The sequence below is a fragment of the Lagopus leucura genome, unplaced genomic scaffold, assembly GCF_019238085.1.
Source record: "Lagopus leucura isolate 7727_CA_CO unplaced genomic scaffold, USGS_WTPT01 Super-Scaffold_797, whole genome shotgun sequence".
Lineage (NCBI taxonomy): Eukaryota > Metazoa > Chordata > Aves > Galliformes > Phasianidae > Lagopus > Lagopus leucura.
Genome location: NW_024962259.1, coordinates 1,600,270 through 1,621,924, shown reverse-complemented (window position 1 = coordinate 1,621,924; position 21,655 = coordinate 1,600,270). Strand labels below are relative to the sequence as shown.

General features: G+C 42.5%; 1 protein-coding gene across 2 annotated transcripts in view; it reads left to right on the top strand.

The window, feature by feature from the left end:
• CEP112 (centrosomal protein 112) overlaps positions 1-21,655 on the top strand; it is a 138,553-nt gene that overhangs the window by 96,361 nt on the left and 20,537 nt on the right. For both annotated transcript variants that reach the window (XM_042865252.1, XM_042865253.1), the window contains 2 exons: positions 2,232-2,294; positions 5,851-6,000. In XM_042865252.1, coding sequence (XP_042721186.1) covers positions 2,232-2,294; positions 5,851-6,000 — 213 coding nt within the window. The remainder of the gene's footprint in view (positions 1-2,231; positions 2,295-5,850; positions 6,001-21,655) is intronic.

Below are 21,655 nucleotides of genomic sequence, written 5' to 3'. Positions count from 1 at the left end.
AAATAAAATATAGCTGCGTTTAGATGAACTTGTCAGATGTATTTTGTCTTTAGAGAGGAAGAAAACACTGAAATTCAGCATCTCTTTTGTATCCCCTCTGTCGTGTCTGTCTCAGGTTGTCCTGGGTCTGTGCAGTATGAACAAAGGAGCTGTGCTTTGTTTCTGAAAGCTATAGGTTTGTTTTAGTTCTTTGTTGAGATTTCTTCAGGAGGTTTTCAAGCTGCTTCTGTGGGAGATGGAGCCTTTTACCCCAGGCATGCTGAGAGAGAGCAGCTGCAATGTGATCTGTGCAGTGCTTTGCTGGCTGGTAGCTCTGCCTTGCTGGGAGTAGCAGAAATTTAATCTATTGCAGACATTTATTTTTTTACTTCTTTTCCTAAACTGACACTTTCGGTCACTTTATGCTTTATCAACACTGCACATCATAACCTGGACAAGAGTGCAGTGGAAGGAGTTAATGTGAGCCTGAGCACAAGGAGAAGTGTAGCACAGAGCTGACACAGCTCCTCCTGTGTTATTGCTCTCTTTATCATGCAGCCCTCAGCGTGCCCAGGCAGTGCTTTCCATAGCGGGTCTAAAAAAGGTGGAACTCTCTTTATCTGATGCTCCAAACTTCTTATGTATGTTGTTTTAAACCAATGCGTGGTGCCATATCTCTATTTACAACAACAAAAAAGTGTTCTTGAAATACTTAATAATTGATTTTGATTAACTATTTATTAATACTGACTAATGCATGAAATACGGAGATTTCATAATCTCAGAATTTGAAGGGATTCAAGGCCTTAAATTGCAGCGTTGTGTAAACTCACAGATTATGTTTAACTGGCTGTAATAGACTTACATTAAGCTGCACCACGGAGCTGCATGATGCAGAGGATCTGAGCCTTGTCATGCTCTCCTGTAGTGCCTTGAAAACAGTCTGCAATTTTAAGCCTCTACATTTAAAGTCCACTAAAATCAGTATCACCATTTGCTTGACCAAAGGGCCTTATGCTTGCAGAACCCAAGTTTAGCCTTGCAGCTGGACCGACCCATGTGGGGCAAAGAGGCTTTGAGTGGCCCTTTGGTGGCTGTGGTCCCCAACCCATGGGGCTGGCACACGAAACGGAGGGGACAGATCAAAGGTTGGAGCACAAGGTCGCATTGATTTTTGAAAACTTAATCAGCTTAAATTTGCTTCAGAACTCTGCTTCGCAATGTTCCATCCCCTAAGAAAATGTTTTCCTTAGACATCTCTTCTCAGATTGTAGAGCCAAGAGCGTGAGAGTGCTGAGGAGCTCATGGGAGGGCAGTGATGTGATGCTGGTGTCATTGTGATGCAGTGGGACCTTAGAAAAGAGATGGGAATCAGAGCTGTCTCCTGAAATTAAACGGAAAATATGTTTTAATTATTGTTATCTAATTATTATGGAAAAGAAAGTATTTGAGGTAAACCCTTACAAGCTGTTTTCCCCCAGAAGTAAGGAGGCATATCCTTACTGGACACCACTGTACCTTGTTTTCGGTGGGTTTTGTTCTTTATCATTGAGCTGTGAGTCACAGAATCACAGAATGGCCGGGTTGGAAGGGACCTCAAGGATCACAAATCTCCAACCCCCTGCCACATGCAGGGTCACCAACCTCCCTATTTATACTAGACCAGGCTGCCCAGGGCCCCATCCAACAAAAAGAAAGCCAGGAGCAGGAAGGAGCTGTGGCCAAAGAGAGCCCACTTGGGCTCTCATGCAGTTTGATCACAGCCTGGAGCAAAGCCTGGGACTGGGAGCGGGACTGGGCAAAAGGAAGCCATGACATCCCCGCATAGTCTTGCTGTTGGTGCTGTACCCCCCTACAGCCTGTGCTGGGGCTTTTTCCTTCCGTTTCTCCTTCCTTTCCAGTTGCATCACCCCGATAAACCGGTGGCTGTGTTCCTTCCTCCCCTTGCCACATGAACGCGCTCTCTTCTCTCTCTCCCCCTTTTCTTTTTTTTTTTTTTAATCCTCAGAACTCTTTATGTTTTTCTAATAATTGGCAGCAGAGGTACGATTTCTCCCCTCTTTCAAGCGATGAATAGTTGGCCTCAGATCAAAGGCGAGCCCTCGCGGTTTGCTGGCTGCCGCAGAAGGGCGTGGGGCTGGCGTGGGTCCCAGCTCGGTGATGGGCACGGCGGCTCGGTGCCCGGGGGGGCTGCCAGCAGCACGCTGCTCACCCCAGCTCATCGGGTGCCTCTGTCTGTGTGTGTGTTTCAGGCCAACGGCCGACTGAAGCAGATGGAGAAAGAGTGCAGCCAGAAGCTGGCCAAGTCCTCGCAGGTAGGTGACGAGAAGACAGGAGCTTCCCATGAGCTCATTTGATTTGGAGACCTGATGAAAAGTGTAATTACTTCTGCTCTTAAGTGTAGGCCTTCATGATCAGGAGAAGCTGTAACCGTTTCCCAAATCAAATATACAGAGTCATCCTTAAGACTTTAACCTCAGGAAAAAGACAGAGACATACAGCTCACTATAAAAGATTTTTTTAATTATTTTTGGAGTTTTCTTCTTTTCCATCCTTTGAGAACCCCCAGAGGATTGAGCCCTCTGTCTGGGAAATGCAGCCCCAGCAGCAGCCCCTGTAAGCAGCACAGCCCATGGAGCCCACAGATACCAGATAGCCCTGCAGATACCAGAGCTGTGTCTGTCACCAGGTGGGCTTTGCCCACAGGAATCACAGAATCACAGAATGGCCAGGGTTGGAAGGGACCTCAAGGATCATGAATCTCCAACCCCCCTGCCATATGCAGGGCCACCAACCTCCCCATTTAAGAGACCAGGCTGCCCAGGGCCCCATCCAACCTGGCCTTGAACACCTCCAGAGACGGGGCATCCACAACCTCTCTGGGCAGCTGTTCCAGCACCTCACCACTCTCTCTGTAAAGAATTTCCCCCTGACCTCCAACCAAAATCTCCCCTCCTCAACTTAAAACCATTTCTCCTAGTCCTGCAGTTATCAACCCTTTCAAAGAGTTGATTCCCCTCCGCTCTGTAGGCTAGGTCCATGTTTGGCTCCATGTTAGGTCCACAAGGTCCATGTTAGGGCAGCAGTTCCAGATGGGCATTCTGCTGGTTAGTATTGCTGCTACCCAGTTCTTGTTCTGAGGGTGATGAGGCACTGGCACAGACTGCCCAAAGAGGAGGTGCCCATCCCTGGAGACACTCAGGTCAGGCTGGATGGGCTCTGAGCACCTGATAGAGCTGTGGGTGTCCCTGTTCATGGCAGAGCAGTTGGACTAGATGGCTTTCCAACTCAAACGATTCAGTGAATCTAATTCAGCATTTTGCCCAGAATAACATTTGGAAGAATGCAGTGTCCTGACAGCAAACAGTTTTTACTTTGACTTTGACTTTTTTCATTCTTTAGTGTAGTCTTTAGAACATGAAAGGTGAAAATGTGTGCTGAATTTGCATACATGCTTTAAAAAGCTAAGACAGGATGATTTCTAAATATTTCAGCTTTCAGTTTGATTGACAGGTAGTACTGAAGTGTGAAAGATGATGGAGATGCAACCAGAAGTTAATCTTTTAATAATAAGAAAATTGCCACGAGGATTTACATGGAGGTGTCATTCTTTTCATTCCTCCCAACCTCAGCACAGTGCCTTCCTGTTACTTTCAAAGGCGTTTTCAGCAGTGGCAATAATAGTCTACTCCTCTATTAAAATCAATAAAAGCACGACAAAGAAGAGTTTAGAACCCTCCAAACTAAAGAGGGGAGATCAATGGCACAAGGAGAAGAAACTGCAAACTCCAAAGTTTGCGAAACACTTCAAAATTTGTAAAGCTTTCGATTTCTACTTTTCAGCTACCTTTGGTAAAGCTTTAGAAAGAATAAGACTTGAAATTATGGGTCTGAATAGCAGAAAATTTGTGAAACCCAAAATGTAACGTCATGCGTGTCAGACCTTAAGGAAGAGATCCTTCTCATTGCTAATTCTAATTTACCTTTTGTTTGTCACTTTTATACCATTGTCAGCTTCTCTGTGCCAGGCAAACTGAACAAAAGTGGGTCTTGATCCATTTGTTAAAGACAGATGGACTAATCCCAGCATTTCTCAATTTTTAAACAAGGGGCAAGAGAAATGGCTTTAATTGTTACAGTGGGAACACCTATGTAGCGCAGTGCAGAGCCATAAATATCTAGTCTAAATGTCGTAATAAATTTTGTCAGACTGAAATTTATTGGCCTGTAGAATAGTCTCAAAATGGAAAAACTTGGAGATGTGTTTTTTTTTAAGGCAGGCATTGCTGTAGCTAACACACACTGTTCTCTTTATTGGGGAGAGATGGACCCAGCAACCAGACCTGGCATTCCTCTGTGCTTTCTGGGGCAGACACAACACATACATCATATGTCAGGGCTATTTGGCACAATGAAGACGTTTTACCCTAATGTCTGAATTTCTTTACTTTTGTGGGTTTGAATCAAATCCCTAGTGTTTCTTGAGCATAGTCTTTTTCTTGCTCAGTATTAATAATGGGTCAATTGCAACTTTTCTTGTGGTCACGTTGCTGACAACATCCGTCTAATCTCATGCTCTGTGGCCTCTTGGAGCATTCACTTTTAACACCCACAGAGAGGAGATATTTCAAGAAATTTCCTCTGAAGTTTATGCAAAGTAAACAGATTTTTTTCTCTGAAAAGTACTGCATAAAGCAGATCTTTCTCCATCAATTCATGCTGAAATTCCCTAGCATGTGTTTTAGAATTCCTATGGCAGCCCAGTAAAAACTTTAAATTTCACTTCTGTTGTATTAATGGGTTATTTTATCTTTTTTTTTTCTAAGTGACAAAACAAAATATACACAAATCTAGGAAATATCCATGCATGTTTTACTTAGGATCTGCTTTGCTCTGTAGGATCTTCAGGACCAGTAAGACATAGAGAAATAAATTAGAGCGAACTTTTAAGTCCTTTTCCCTGGTGGTTCTAAAACCATCACTTGTAGAATATTACTTCTTGCATCAGTTCCATCCCATTAGCAGTTGTTTTGCAGCAGCTTTTTTCTTCCAAAATAATGGTGGCCCTCGTGTAGTTCAGTGCTCTGTGATGACAAGGAGCATTGCAAACACATCGGAGCGCCCCGCTATCCCCTCCCTGGCTGCCTGTGTTGGAGCTGTTCTCATCTCCAGCAGTTGAAACTCGAGTCTGGATATGTACATTAAAGTCAGTGGCTGTCCCATGTGGTGCAGTGATGACTTCCCTGTCAGCATAACATTCTGTAAATAAGCCTGAAGGGTCTGATGTAGTTATGACTTTCCACGGTGATTTAAAAAAGGAAAATAGTGCAACAATTACATTTCAACAAATAGGGAGTGAATCATATAAGCAGAGTACTGCAAGGTCCTGGGTGTTCAATCAGGTCCTGCTGCACTGCCGAGCAGAGTGCATTCCTTTCAGCTGCTCTGAAGTTCAGCGTTTCATCCCAATAGGTGAACGTGGGCTCAATGGAGCTGGAAGGTGTAACTGTAGGAAATGTACACAGTTATCTTCCTGCAAATTTTCCACACTCATTTCAGGGCAGTGGAAACCTGCAAACTTCCTATATTTTGAAGATCACAGATGTGCTTTGTTCTCATGAGTAAATATTTTGGAATGTCATAGTGGAAAACTCTTCCAAATACTTTGTGTTCAGCAGGTTTTGTTATTTGTAGCCTCGCTATCTTCCTTTTCTTTGTATGACATTTCCTGCTTGCCAGTGTGCAATGTGTTAATTGAGAATATTTGGTTTGCGCAGCAATATGCCAATGCCATGCTCTTACCAAGCATAAAAACATGCCAAGTACATGCCTGTTACTGAAGAGAGATTTAGCATGCTGTTTTCTTTTTAGATCATAGCTGAACTTAAGACAACCATTTCCTCTCTGACAGAAGAGAACAGCCAGCAGCAGCTCGCTGCAGAGCAGCGGCTCCAGGAAGTTGTACAACAGTTTGAAGATAAGAAGCAGCAGCTGATTACAGATAATAACAGAGCAATCAAGGTAATCTGGGATGTTAGTCACTGATGCCACAAGCTGGGTTGGTGTAATTAACCACACTGTTCTGCAGTGGGCAGATGAACGCAGGAATTGTTCCTGCTAACACGCCACTCACCAATTCCATTCACTGGGCTTTGGTCAGAAGTTGGGGTTTGGCAAGTCTAACCCATCCAGTCAAAAGCTTGAAGCTCTCCTTTTCTCCTAATGTTAACTTGGGTACTGTAACAGGTTTCAGCACGTTCAGATGGTGCATCACAGCAGCTTCCATTTGGTTTTCACAAGGAGATGGCAGCGTTTGTGATTAAGGACACAATGAAGGAAAGCATGTTTTTAGTACTATGAGGGGAATCAAGTTTGTTATTATTATCTTTGAATTTCTCCATATTTTGTTTTGCATCAGAGTTGCATTCTCTGGCCCCTTGTAAGCTTCTTTAAAGAAGCATTAAGAGTCTGCTGGTGTGAGTGTCCGGACTGTGTTCCTTGCTGTTCACACACCTTGCCTCCAATCAGCTGCAGAGGACTCTTTTTAAATGTCTTTCCTCTCAGAGTAGTAAAGAGCAAAGGAAGATTCTTTGAACAGCTGTAATCTGTTGGGCTTGACAGCTAAAGCACTTCATTAAAAATGGTGTAGAAGGAGAAAATGCTTTTTTTCTTAGTAAGGGCGTTTTCCAGTGCCAAACAAAGAATGATGCTGTTAAATCTGGGAACTCATGAAAAACCAACTCCTGTAGTTTTTCTGACTTGTTGAGCTGAAAAGAAATGGTGGCAGTTTTACATGTTGGAAATGTCTGGTGTTCACGTAGGCTACAATTAATGTTGTCTTCTAAATTTGAGTGGTTTGCATGATGAAATTAGGTTGACATTACTATTTCATTATCTGGAGAGTGCTTTTTTTCCTTTTGCCATGAACTACTTAATGATGTTTTTCTCTTCATTTGTGTGTGTTTCTTGAGGAGCAGAATTTTCTTTCTGATCATTTGTTAGTCTATCCTGTCAAAGGTTTACAGATATAAACGTTGGTTGTAATTTTTTATCCAAATTGGATCAACGGAGGTCGGTTTTATTTTCTTTGGGATCTGCAAATAGGATACTGTTAAGTCCCATTATTTTGGAGTACAGTTGGGATGATCCCACTTATGAACATGCATTATTAGTTCCCCAGCATTCCAGGGGCCAACTGGGTGTCCAAACGCACTGTGACAGTGGAGCATCCTTCCAGCATCCCAACGTATTCCAGTCAGGAATACACTGAGATTCACCAGTTGTCATGCATTCTACCTCCAGAAGTTATAGCTTTGTAAAACATGTTTGAGACTGCTTGGCAGCTTTTTCTTCTCACCTGGTGCATGTGCTACTATTGGATTTACAGATTCACGAGAGTTACTTTTACTGGAAGCAATTCAGCTGTTAGTAACAGCAGCTTTTGAACACTAATGGTTATGGATTCTATGAAATCCTTCTCCATGTAAATGTGTTTTCTGCCATTACAGACTTAATTTGGACATCATGACTCAGAATATAATGGAATACATACAGACCAAAGGGGAATTGTGCACGGTGTTTCTGAGCAGTGTCCTGGTGAATTTTTGGCCCTGGTGCCGTGTTTTCTAAGATTTGGTCAACATGGGGAAGAAATTGCAGGAGATGTTATACTTGGAGATCTGGAACTTTTGTTCAGTATCATTAAGGTTGCACTTGAAAAAAATCTTCCTTTGAAACCACTGATTTATTAGAAATGAACTGAAAGCCAGATATCTGAGCAGAAAATTCTTAGGAAGATGAACTGCTGCATATACTTGTACAAGAGTAAAGAGATGTTTTTAATATTCAATCACTTTGTATTTTTAAGAACCACACATATTTTCTAGACAAGCATATGCAGAAATACTTTGCTTTATATTAGCCTGGGGCAAAAAAACTGTTCCTGGTGAAGTGGAATCCTAGATGTACTGGGGATAGGGAAAGGAATCTATCCCAGGGTAAGCTGAAGACCATGAGAGTTGATTGAAGAAACATTTTAGAGACAGAGCAATTCTTAATATGTTATAAGCCTTACAGAGGACTTAATACAAGCTATTGAAAAGACTATCGCTGAAAAACAGCAATTGCTAAATATAACATTGGTTTAAGCTAACACTGAGGAACGGATTGCGAGGTACTTTATATGGTATTGGGTGACTTCCTGTACGGCCTTCCACTTATTATTCTTTTCAAAGGGAGAAATATATTTTTACAGAAACCAACTGGCTCTCAGAGAAGTTCCACGTTTAGTCAGTAAAGTGATATCCAGATGTGGATGCCATCGTACATGATTTTGATGTTAATGCAAATTCCTGACTCTTTTCTAGTTTTCTAAGTCCTTATTATTTCATGATTTTATCCATCTCCTCGGTCTTGATTTTTCTTAATAGCATCTTAAGCATTAGCAAAAAAAGAATAAAAGAAACTTAAAAACATTTTGCTTCTTTTGACAACCTAAAAACCCAATCTGAGCAACACTTTTAGTCTTCAGATGGCCTCAATTTGGGTCACTTTGAGACACGCTTAAAGTACTTGGCATTCTGTATTGCACTGTGATTTGTCTGGCCTAGGGCAAGCCAAGCTTCGTGCTCTCAGAGTCATACAGTCAGGGTAAAAGCTTGGCTGGTGAACTTCCTTTCTTGTGGCTCAGGAGGTATCCACTTCGGATACCACCAAATTGCAACATCCAGCAGCAAGCGTCCAAGTTGCAGTGATCTGACACAGCGCTGAGCAATGAGGTGACTGCTATTGCTGCCTCCTTCTGCTGCTGAATGTGAGCCTGCAGGGATTACGACAGCGCTGGCACAGGGGATGGAGCACGGCTCCGTGCTGTGCAGATCTCTTGCCTTTGAACTTTCCAGGGCTTGCACTCCTTGGAGCACAGCACACAACTCTGCAGCGGGCCTGGCACGGGGCAAAGCCAGCAATGCTCACCTGGTCTGGGTGCCATGCTGCTCCCCTCATGTGCTTACACTTCAAAGATTAGGAACCACTGGTTTAGATCGCAGGATTAGTTGAGAGCACAATTATATTAATGCCCTGCAGATGGTTGGAAAAGCTTCATAAGTTGTAGTGTCTGTTAACCTGTTTGTGATGCTTTATGCAGGGATTTGATGCTCAGCTCTTGAGAATGTCTATGCAGGAGTTCTGTTGTGATGTAAGTGCTGTGTAAACTTATTAAGGCTAAATTTAAACTAGCTGTCTTACATTCTGATAGCAATCTAGCCACAGCAACCCAGAGCTCAGCACTGTCAAATGGTCAGAACGTTAACCTAACTGTTCTGGTGCTGTCAGCAGTGGTTACTGCCTGGATTCAGCTCTAGCGTGCAGCTGATTGCATTGTAGAGATACCTGGAGGTGATTTGTGAAACCCTACCCTCTTTTTTTTTTCTTTTTTTTTTTTTGGTGAAATTCTTTTGGATTCTGGGATTGAAAATGCTGCAAAACAGTCAGAATGTTTTAATGCAGAAGTAGATGGCCAAGTGTGGACTCCACATCAAAAAGCAGATTGTGGAAAGAAATGGATGATGGAGAGCATGCAGCGACAAAGCCACAACAGAAAGGGAAGAGAATGATGCTTTTTTGCCAGAAGAACCACATTTGTTATTTGGCTCATATTACTGATTCTAGAATTCTGTTATGTCCCCTGAATTAACACCAAAATTTCATTAGCAAAACATGTTTTGAAGATGATGTATTTCAACACTTTGTGTATCAGCCAAATCACGATCAGATTAATTCTGTTAATAAATAGAACTTAAAAGATTTCTAGGAAAGAATGTCATACAATAATGTTCTTCTTTATGTGAAGAAGTTTGAAACAGTTGTTCTTCTTCGTTATGTTTTAAAATGTCGAGGGGAAAAAATCAGAAGTGTGACTTATAGCCATAGAAGCACAAAGGAGAAAACTTCTGGTTTGAACTTGTCCAGACTAACGTGGGCACTGAGCACTCTCAACAGCATCACTTTATTGTGTTAGATGCTGCCCTATCTTGGAGCAAGAAAACAATTTCCTCTGTGCAAACGCTTGGCTGAGGCTTTATCAACACGGTGACATTTCTGAGTGCAAATATCAGGAAATCCTCTGCTGTCACTGCCCCTGTATCAGGTACCCCGCTTGGTAATCCCCCTTCCCTTTCGCCTTTGGTTCCAGCTAAAAGTAAAGCAAATAATTTTAAGCCTTGGGTTGTTTAAAGCATTCAGAACATTTCTTCAAGGGCACCTGATATCTTTGTTTCCAAAAAGTAGTTGTCAAAATATACTGGTGGTGATTGCAAATCCCTCTAAATGCAGTAGAGGAGAGAAACGATGTTTTTAAAAATGTTGTGAATAAACTCCTTTTAGTTATATTTTAATATCAGCCATGTTTATTAGCAAATTCCACTTGTAATTACAAATAATATTTGGAGTTAAAAAAAAAGCATGTCAGAACTGTGGGAACATGAGCTGAGTGATGGGAGTCCTGCAGAAATGTTTAGCCTGTTGTCCTCAAAGTACCTTTTGGAACACTGGAATTACTTTGTATTTCCCAATGATGTTCTTAATATAAAAAATTACAGTTTCTAGATTTTAAAGTCCCAGGCAAAGCTAACAGTCAGTGTTCTAGATGTCTTATTAATGCTTCCGAAGGGAGAAGATGCATCAGAGAGCGTGCAATGTAAATAGACCTGGAGTACTGTACAGAAAAGAAGCATTTTTGGTTCTGCCTTAGAAATGAGACAGCACAGTGCAGAGCCTTCACTCTGTCTGGGTTTGTGGCAGAGCTGGAAATTACCTCCAGCTCCTGAGCTCTGCTCAGGGGTGCATCCATCCCTTCTGCACGGAGCTTCAGGATCCAAGCAGTAACAGGGTTAGGGTTGGGTTAGGGTCCAAGCAGTAACAGAACTGCAGTGCTGCGTGGTTGGAGTGGTTGTTGGCAGTGAGGGAGCCCAGTGTGAGACCACATCTAACAGCACACTTGCAGTCTGGTCAGACCCCTTTGAGAGCCCAGCCAGTTCCGTTCTTTACTTTTTTGTTAAAGCTTCTGACAAGTTTCCAAGCTGTGGCAAATAAAGGGGGAACGATTTACATGTTCAGCATTTTCTTTGTGTGTACAGCAGGACTGTACTAACTAGCTGCTCAGAAAGCTCTGGCCATGTGTAACTGATAGCACTGGGAGCATTAATAGGAAAAAAAAGCCCGGCAGGCTAACAACTAGAACCTAAAACTTAGGCTAAAGTGAGGGAATATTATTTCAGTGACTTTCTGTCAGTGAGTCTTGACTTGCTCTCTTCGCCACCTTGCACATGGATGGTAGCTTTTATCATGTAGGCTGCTGTTGAATAACTGCTCAGAGAACTTTTAGCCAGTAAGATGCATTATTTTTTAGTAAATCTTATTGTAATGTTTATCTTCTATGATTTTTTTAGCATATCAATGCCTGTGAAAAGGAGATGAGTGTTTCACTGTTGAAACTGACGCTGGCTCGTGTCTTATAAAACATCTGGTCAGAACATGCATTGCAATTTGGGATGGTTCCATGACCACAGACATGCCAAATTCTGCCACTCATTGGAGATCTTCAGTGATGTGTTTGTCACCAAGTTCTCCAGAGGGGTCTCAAACCCCCCTAATTGCCTTTGTGGCAAAGCATTCGCATCCTAAACCATTTGGTGTGGTGAAATAAAGAGTTTTAAGGGACTATCTTGATGTTAAATACATTTAGTCATTCTTCATGGGTCTCTTCTTCTTTGTTGCTGGCTTTAGTCCGTAATAATAGTCATAATTCTGCAGTGTCTTTATTAGTGAGGAATTACAAGGCGCCAGCATAGAAGTTTTTGTACCTTAGCGTTGTAAAGCAGTCGTGAAAATTTACCGTGCAAATAACATTATCTTGCTCTTAATTTCCTGTACCCCATTGGATCAGCAGAGGAACTCGTGTCTTCCAAACAGGTTGGCAAATGAAATCTGCAGGGCGTTTATGCTTTAGCTTTCTCTTTTACATGGGGTCCAAGCTCAGAAGTGCCTGCTTTCCGGTCTTTGTTGATGTGAACATTAATTTGACCCAAATTTATTCTGCAAGAGAAATGAGGGTTTTGCCCCAAGCTTGTTGGCTGTTGTTTACATTCTGTCTCGTGATTCCCTTACATGGCTGTCTTTAAAAAGGCTGTATCAACACAATCGTGAATGGTAATGGTAATAAAAAAAGGCTTATTTTGTGTTACGGTTAATCAGCTATTAATAGCAACCAACATTTTGAAAAGCCCTCTCTCCTTTTCATATTCATATCTGTTTTTCTGCTGCCACAAATTGTTTCATTGTATGAGGCGCAGTACCTTCTCTTCAAAATTACAGGGTTTCAGATGTTTAGCCAATCAGGCAAGCTGAGTGGCTGAGCATCTGCAAGTACTTTATAATATCTTTGACATGCTTTGTGAGACAAAGAATTGAGTCATCTTTTTTTCCTGCAGCAAGCTTTGCACTCTGGCATTTTTCTCCACTTTTCATGTCTCAACACATTGAAGAACTTACCATGGCCAACAGCAAAATCAGACTTACAGGTTTTATAAAAGCCTAGAACCAGTGCTTGCCTCGTCTCTGAACTGCAGTCCAATTCTGGTGGGCAGGTTTAGAAGTTTGGATTTTTCCTACGTTTTCATTGTTGTGCTCAGTGTTTTTCTTTCCCTGCAGAAGAAACTTTGCTGCCTGAATGCTCTTTGTTCTTTCTCAGCCCTAAAGGGAGGTCACATTTCATCTGTCAGTCCCCAAATTACAGAATTAAAGATGCCATAAATGCATGATACAATATGAAATCTCATGTAGTGAAGCTATCGGTTTCTCCTAGCAAGGTAGACTACTGTAATTTCTGGAAATTCATTGGAAAAATGCCGAAAAAAAGATTACAAAACAGCCCATAAAATCACTGCTTTTAACTGCCAGAACTGGAGTTAAAACATGAGTGGGGTCCCTGTCTATTAGAAGGATGCAGAGAAAGCACTCTTAATGATGAGCGTTAAATACAGACAACGTGAGCCTATGCTGGTAATGAAGATGAGCAGACAAGGTTTTTCTCTGCAGTATAAGAAATTGGAAATGAGCTTTTTTGAGGCTGTCTGGACAGTTGCAGTTTATTGTGCTATTGCTTTTCAAAGATGCTTTACTCTCCAAAAAGCAGAGGGACTTTTATGAGGAGCAGAGAGCGGAGCTTAGAGAGACAGAGCTGGGGAGAGGTCCAAAGTTATGGGGCACGCTGCGTGGGAGAAGAGCCCATGCTCAAATCCCTGGGACTTTACTGAGAGGAAAAATAAAGAAGATAAAGATACAAACAAGTGTCTAACGTCCTCCAAACACAGGGCATCTGCAAAGCAGTCTGTGCATAGGACTGTGTAGACTTTCCAAAGGCTGTTCTTTGTTCCAGTTCCAGTGAGTTCCTGGAACGCAGCCTCCTTCCCTGCTCCTGGAACAGCCTTGACTGCAGGGCTTCTCCAGCCATGTAGGTGGAAACACAATATGTGTGAACTATATATTCAACCAACAAAAGATTGCTGGGGAAAATGGCATCTTCAAAGCAAACCTTCCATAGTCCACAAACATTTATTACTCTGTAGTAAATGTTTTAAAACCTGGCACAGTAACATGCATTGCAGGGTTTTGGCAAATAGAGATCTGGACCCAGTCTACTTATCAGCCTGTATTTCCCTAAGATATCTCTCTTTTGGTGTGGCTGATCCCAGGAGTGAGATAAAATAGCAGCAGATTGCATTAGCTTATTCAAGCATGCCGACACGATTTCTAGTATTTGTGTAAACTTTTTTTTTTTTTGCAAAACTGTGTGTTCTAATATAGTTTGCTATCATTTCTGTGCTAATTGTGGCGCTAGCTGCTCCAGGGATATCAGCAGGAGAAGAGCCACCGAGGATTTCAGCCTTATACGTTAAAATCTTCTTGCCAAAATTATTATTGACTTTAGAGATCTTCAGATTCCATTGAAAATTTTCTGCTGGCTCTCCACTTCTACATGCAGCTCTGTAACTTTAGCAGATCACATATCAGCATATTTTTAAAAAATGACTTGCAAACACTTTTAGAGTGGCAGATCACAGGAAAATAGCAACGTGCCTGTTAAACTTATCAACTTTTTGCACAGTAGCTGAGCCTTTCTTAAAAGTTACAAGAGAAACCTGGTGAATCTGAGGCTGTGTGGGATAAGTGCCTGTGTTTAGGGGCAGGGCAGCAGTGGGATCGAGGGGTCAGTAGCACTCTCAGCATTTTTGGAAAATAGTGCATCTTCTAGAAAGTGATATTTTTCCTACAAGTGAAAATACCTGGCTTCCTTAGCAGTAAAGGATTATTACAAAGGGAGACTAAAGGAAAGCAGCCAAAGCTGCCATATTTCTGCCACTGTCTTGCATCAGTGGAGTCGAGAAGAAAGGAACTTTCCAAGTTACAGTACTGTGCTTGAAAAAGAAAAAAGTGGGCGAGGACTTTTATCTGTGTATTCAGTAGATCAGATGGCAAACTCACCCAGACAGCCTAGCAGGGGAGCAGCTTCTGCTCTTCTCAGTCAGCCCCGCATGATGTGAAGCAGCACCGAGGACATCAAAAGCTACAAATATGCATTGGGAGTGAAGTTTGGGGGTTCTAAAAACATCTGTCTAATTAGCATGGCTTCTATATTTGCAAGTTCTGGCTCTGACTTTCTCACAGTTCCAAGCTGAGCAGAAGTGGCTTTTTCATCTCACGAATTTGTGTGAAGAAGTTAAACCTAAAAATACTGTCACCAAACTTGACCCTTCTGATCCTAGATATAATCCTATCTCATTTCCTTCTTGTATCAATCACTCTTTTGTGCCCTGGTAGAAATGCACACTCGAGCAGCTAGCCAATTTTCTTCTGGAAAAAGGAAAAAAAATGCAGATCATTTTAATTGAAAGTTATTATCAGCCAGTTCTTGTGGTTTGACATGGATTCAAAATGAAGCAGTTCATCTGCTTAAAGAATGCATAGGCACTAGTATAACAACTTCAATAAGTTTTTGGATGCCTTCGTCCTAAAGGAAATTTGACTTGTCCTTCAGTGGAAATTTTTTGTGCAATTGGCAGCCAAAATAGCACTAGAGCCCCAAAACTGAATAAAATTCTATTTCTGTGTATCAAATTTTGCCTTCTTTCTCATCAAAATGTGTACAGTAAACACTTTCATTTAGGCCTGGTTCACCTTGTTGCCTTGCAGTTCAAACAGACTGCCTCAATGTCTGCGTATAGCGTACGAGAACATAAGGCAAAACAGTAAGTTAGTTTCATTGAAAATATTCTTCATTCTTCTTTGAGCCTTTTGCATGTGGATTCTGCACTTAGAGCACGTGCTCCATCGTGCACTGGGGTCTGGGATCCTTCCCTAGGAATGCAGTATTGTCCCTGCTTCATGCACTGCCTACACTGTGCTCATTCTCTTCATTGATTAATAGAATTCAGTGCGGCATTTTATTTGTTAACCCTTGCAAACATGCATGAAGGAGGCTGTAGACTTGATGCTGAAGCTTGCAGAGAAGACTGGGAACTTCAAGGCTGAAGCTTCTTCATAAACTCGTCTCTAGACTTGTGTCTTTGACCTCTTCCAAACACCTTTGGTCCTCCACTGAGAAAACCACCTCACAAAGCTTAAAGAACTCACCTGTTTTCTCCTTCAGGGGTCTATTAAGTTTATTCTCAAGCATATGGAATGAGTATTGCTTGCAGGATAAGCTGTAGGACTCTCAATGAGCTTCTTGGCAAAAGTTCCCTGTGCAACTGCCAGATAAGAAAGGATTGGAAGAGGAGTAAAGCAGAGATTCATCAAGTGCAACAAAAGCCACAGTCCTCTGACACAACCACTTTTTAACTACTTCTGTTACTAAAGCTGTTTCTGCTTACTTTTAGTTCAGGTTTTCATGGCACTAAAGTCAATAACTTCATCTGTCAGTGTGTTAATGATTACCAAACTGAAAACCAAACTGTTCAGCACTGGCAGTGTTTGTGAATGATCTGATCCATTAATGGAACCAAACAATAGTAGTGGTAAAGGTACCTGCTGGAACTGCCTTCGTGAACGTTGGCCAACCAATCGTGAGAACCCCAAATTTGAATTTCTAATGTGTCTCCTCCATTTGGCACCTCAAGAGAGCTATATCCTCAGTGAAAATAGCAGATTGCCAATTATGGAGGATTCATTAAGATTTGCTGAAGTTCAAAGCGAAAAGGCCAGTTCCTCACAGGTCAGGGCAACTCTTGTAGTGGTTCCTCCTTTGCCTCCAGCAGCAGCTCTTCTCCAGAACCTGTTTAGTTTTCTGCCAGCTCTGTTGGCAGGTGAAGAGAGCCCCACATCACATCTCCTTGTGAGTAGTTTTGTGCTGGAAGCCTATCCCCTGAATGTGCCGTTTTCCTGGCCCAGCATGGCATGAGATCTACGTTTCAAAACTTGTCCATGTCAGCCTTAGAAGACAAAACGTTCAGTGCTTTTTTTTTGAGTTCTTCCATACAGTCACAGCTCAGTTTCACACTGGATTTGATCTCTCTTTAGAACATCAGGAAGAAATAACTCCTGCTATGTAGAAAGGGAGGAAAGCATCCTCGGCCACGTTCAGGTCATTTGTGAATCAAAACTGAAGGCCTTGTCTGCTTTCTACATCACTGAGTGCCCATAAGTAGTCTTCAGTGTTCCATCTCGACCCTCTTACTGCTGTTAGCTGTGTGATTCCCTTCTCACTCCCCATCCTTTCCACCAGCAGAGCCTAAAATGGAGCAGGCACAGGGAGGATGTGCTTGTTGGGCACAAGGATGCCCATGGGCACCTGTCCTGCACCCGGCACTGCTGCTCCACTCCCAGCTTGCTGTGGGAGAGAGCTTGGGAGTACAGATGGGAGAAAGCTGAACGTGAAAAGGGAGTTTGTTTACTCACAGAAAACATGGGAGTGGCTACATGAAACTGTATAAATTAAAATTTGGGCTACCAAATGCGAGATACCTGCAGACCAAGTCAAACTTCTGCAGGTAGCTTGGAGGAGAAATCTAAAATACGTATTTTGACTGTGATTTATTTAATAATGATTTATTTTAGAAGGCATCTGTCTGCCTTCAGATGCTTATGCTGTGTATAGTGCCTTTTCCTTTCTCCTGTGCTCTACCAGGTCTCCTCTCCATCCTGAGCCACATCAAATGTGCTTCCAAGCCAGGTTTGGCACTGCTGTGAACTCATTTGCCAGCACCTGCATCTAATAATCCAGCCTCCCTCAATATGTGTGAAGGCTGTCATGCCTCCTCCTCTGCAGAGGACAAGCTTATTGCTGCCTCCTTATCAGATCCCAAAGCTGCATCAAGATGGATGCAACTTCAACAGTATCAGAATTCTTAGTTCTTTCATGCCACGTCCTGCGTTGTTCTCCTCACAGTTTATGTCTCATGTGTGATAAGGAGTAGTTTTCTGAGTGTGCCTGAGGTAGCTGGAAAGCTGTGCTCGCTCTGCTATGCAGGTCTAATGAGAGACGTTAGTATGTAACAGCAAAATGAGAAACCGGTGCTGCTTCAGAACTTTATCTGTTTTCTGTTATTTTTAATGCTTTTGCATTTTAAAAATGTCATCTATATAAGAATATTTGGAACTACTTACACATAAAGAAAATATGGAAAAATGAAAAGAGCCTGCCTTGCTTGTAGGCTTGCCAAGCAGGCTTGGCAGCTCTCGCTCTGCACTGATGGAGCATCGCTCAGCCGTCCGAGCTCCTGCATCATTCCCTACCTGTACAGAAGCATTTCTAAAACCAGGAGAAGACTGGCTTGGGATATTGTCCTTGTTCAGAGCTTTCTGGGTGATGAGTGAAGTGTCCTGCAGGTGTGATAATGATCAAAGACTTAAACAAGAAAAAGAAGCTAAATCAAAACTCCCTAGAAATCAGATCTTCCTTGTCATGACTGCAATAAGAGTTCTGGACATTCAACAAAGAGCATATCTTGAAGTCAAAAATAGCTGTGGCGTGTCTTCTCCCTTTCTCACCCTCTTCCAAGTTTACTCGTGTATAAATTGCATCTAATTTGTCACTGGTAGCAGTGAAATTATCAGCATCAAAGCATTGACTGCAGGGTCCTGCTGTAAGTGCTGCAGCAGAGCTTCCTGCCCAGGGGTCTGCTCTGCCCACAGTGAGTTCTGCACATTTTCTTACAGACCAAACAGCTCTGACAAGGAACTGCTTTTAAGGGAAGCACAGCCAATGAGTTTAAGCTGCCCTCATGCTTTATTTTTTTATTGGTGATTCCAGTTCAACAAAAAAGATGACTTTAGAGCTAAAGAAGTAGAGTTGTAGGTGCTCCCAGAAAGGAGTTTTAAGCAAGAGACAGAGTCAAACACTTTAAATAGAAAGCTAGCAGAAACATTTGAATGGGTTGTAGAGCCTGGCCTTGTTCTTTGCTATGTGCATATGTATTTTTTTCTATCTAAAATATTTAGTACAAGTATTCCAGAGCTCTAAAATGGAGGACGAAAAACTTGCAAAGGAACTGGGATAGATCTAATCCCTGTCTGATTCTTTGGAAGAAAGATGAGTGTAAAGGATTTTCGAGATGTTTAGAATCATTGGTATTATGACAGCACGCATCTCTGTCATAACATTACATGATTAACGAGATCAGAAACATTCTGGGATGTTCTGATCTGTCCTACTAATGCATCTTTTAAAAGTATAAAGTCAGCCCTCTGTAAAATAAATACTTGAAAAGCAGTTTTTGTTTTCCTCAGGCTGGTGAGATTAGAGTTTCGTAATCTGTTTGACCAGCTGCAGAGGATGTTCTTTTTCATTTTTTCTTTTTAAGTAAATGAGCTTCATCTCAACAAGACTAAAAAAAACCATCCAGCTTCAGAAATGCTCAGTTTTCCCTCATACATTTAAATGTGAGCAATTGCACTGTCATGTCTTGTTGCAAGTGTAACTGGGATGGAGGTCATTAATAACTTTTCAAGACTTGGAATGAAGGAATTTCCAAGGTTCCGAGGGTATGTCCTCCCTTGTCAGAAACTTCCAGTTTTTGAATTAGAGACATAACCTGAGAAGATGCTGCCTTTCCCACCTTGTCTGCATGGGGTGTGCAGGCGTGCAGGCGTCAGGCCGGCTCCTGCTCTGTTCACAAAGCAGCGCTTTGCTTGGTGAGTTAATATTTTTGATTAAGGTTACTTTGAAGGATGTAAAGACATTATTAGCTTTCTTCTGCGTGTGAGCATATATGGGGATGTGTATAGTTTTCCATAGCGGGGAGAATTCCAGCAGTATCAGGCAGCCTGGTAGTTCATTGCACAACATGAATAGCTTTCTTTTGTTCATGCCGGGAATCAGATTAGCCTGTTGATTGGAAATAACCGAGCCTTTCATATTTGCTTTTTAAGAGAGCATAGCAGAATGTTTTGCAAAGCCCGTTACCAGTGTTTATGTTAGCAGGTTTTTGTGCATGGGGGACAAGGAATGTGTTTGGAAGGAGACCTTTGTAGAACACCAGGGGTCCGCTGGGACCCCAGTTGTGTCTCCAGGTGTAACATTTCAGGACACTCACTTAAAGTGGCAGTTTGGTGATAAACGGGGTTGGGAACGGAGCGCCCGGCGGGGAGGAGATTGCCCTGTTCAGCTGCTGATTGATAAATACGCTTTATTGGGAGTCAGATGTTCAGGAAATTCTGCTCGATCCCCTGATGTTTGTTTTTGTGGAGCTGTTGGTAAGAACGGAGCGAGCAGCAAAACCAGATGTTTTACTTGTCCGTTTGTATGCACAATAGCAATTTTTCATTAGCGGAGCATCTCCACCAATGTGACATTTTGGACATTCTTATGACACACCATCAAAGAATCAAAGAGTTGCCTGAAAACGCAGAAGCCGACATCAGGTCTTCCCAGGAAACTTGCTCAGTGCGTGGCCTCTGTGCCATTGCCTTGTATTGCAGAGTTTTTAATAAAAAGCAAATGAGATGAGAATTGCTGGGGGCTCAGCGAGGTGCAGCTCTGCCTGTTCCACGCTGCCGTTCGTCAGGCAGTGACCTGATTGGGAGCGCTTCCTTTTGGTTAATAGTCTCCAAATCAGACTGAAAGGTTGACATGAAAAGTACCTGAAGTATTTTCTGTGTGCTCTGAGGCTGATAACAAACTTTGCAGTTCCGGTTTTAATAACGATGGGGGGAGCTAAACTTCAAAAGGTTTGTGATGAATGTTTTTTGACAATGCGTCAGCTGAACATTAGGCAGAATCTTGGTAAATCCCCTCATAAGTGGTTTAAAATGGAGTTTTGAACTTTTCCTTCATAACCATATGCTTAGGATGTCATGGTATCTTTGGGTTTAAAAGATTTGTTCCATCAGTGTATGTGAACTGTCGGTGTTTCTGTCTGCACCTCAGAGAGCGGAAAGGGGAAAAGATGCCATGGCCATGGATCCAAGGGGTTGCAGGGAAGGACCAAAGGAACAGAGGGCTCCTGGTAAATGCTGTGGGAAAGGCCCCCAACTGGCAACTATCCTAGTGACTTCACTGCAACAACCTGAGGACAGACAGCAATGCTTGCACATGGCAGTGACTCATTGGGTAGTGTGGTTCACAGAGAACAGCAGATGAAAGCATTTACTGCTGCTCTCTGAGCCTCCTCCGTCCCCTCTCCTGTCACCTGTGCCACTCAACGCAAAGCCAAAACAATTCCTTCCCTGGCTCCTTGGAACACAATGCTGGACTTTACAGTGCATCCTGCTCTTTTCCTTGAACTGCTATCTTTGCTGGACTTGCTGTGCCCTATGACATCCTCTGCATTTCAGATGAATTCTGTTCATAGTGCAATGCAGTGAAGTCCTGACGCAGCAAAATGCTTTGGTCCTTGCCTAATTTTAAGCCCCCAAATAGCTCTGTTGGTGCTGTCAGTGTGTAGGGGGTGCCAAAAACACACCAATGTCTTAAAGGAACAGAGGAGGAAAGAATCCATGTATTGACAGAACTAACAGTACTCTGGGAATCTCCAGAATTCCCAGATCTAGGTGGGTGTTAAGGGACTGCTCGGGAGCTTGTGTGAATGATCTGCTCAACAGCCAAAGTCTAAAATACACTGCCAGTCAACTCCTCCAAACAGATCATGAAAAATTAAAGCAGTGCAGCGTTAGGCCCAACCACACAGGGAAAAAATGTTTGAATAGACACTTCTTGTAGTTAAGTGACCTACTTGCAAAATTTTTCACTGCTACTGGAGAGGCTTAATTTTGTTCCTGGAGCCAAATTTTTCTCTTCCTTCCTGAACCCCTTTCTTTCTTCCCACGCTACCTCAAGGGAAGAACTTCTTGTACTTCACAACGGCATCTCCTACTGGCAAAGCACAGAAGCAATGGAGACAAACTAGAAGTGGCTGCTTGACGTGCCGAAATGTGCAGAGCCTACAGCTGTGCTTTGCAAGATCTCCACTCCCATTCTGAAATGTCAGCAAAGTGGGCCACATTTCCAAATTTCTTCAGTATATGGCAGTTCACATTCTTCCAAGTGGGAGCTGCTGACTTTGCCTTGGAAAATTGCACCTTGTACCTGACTCCTAAACAAAGGAACTTTTTTTTTTCCTCTCGTAACGATTAGTAGAAAATGGGCAACCAGCTCTTTTGGGGACACTTTTTAATAGGAGCT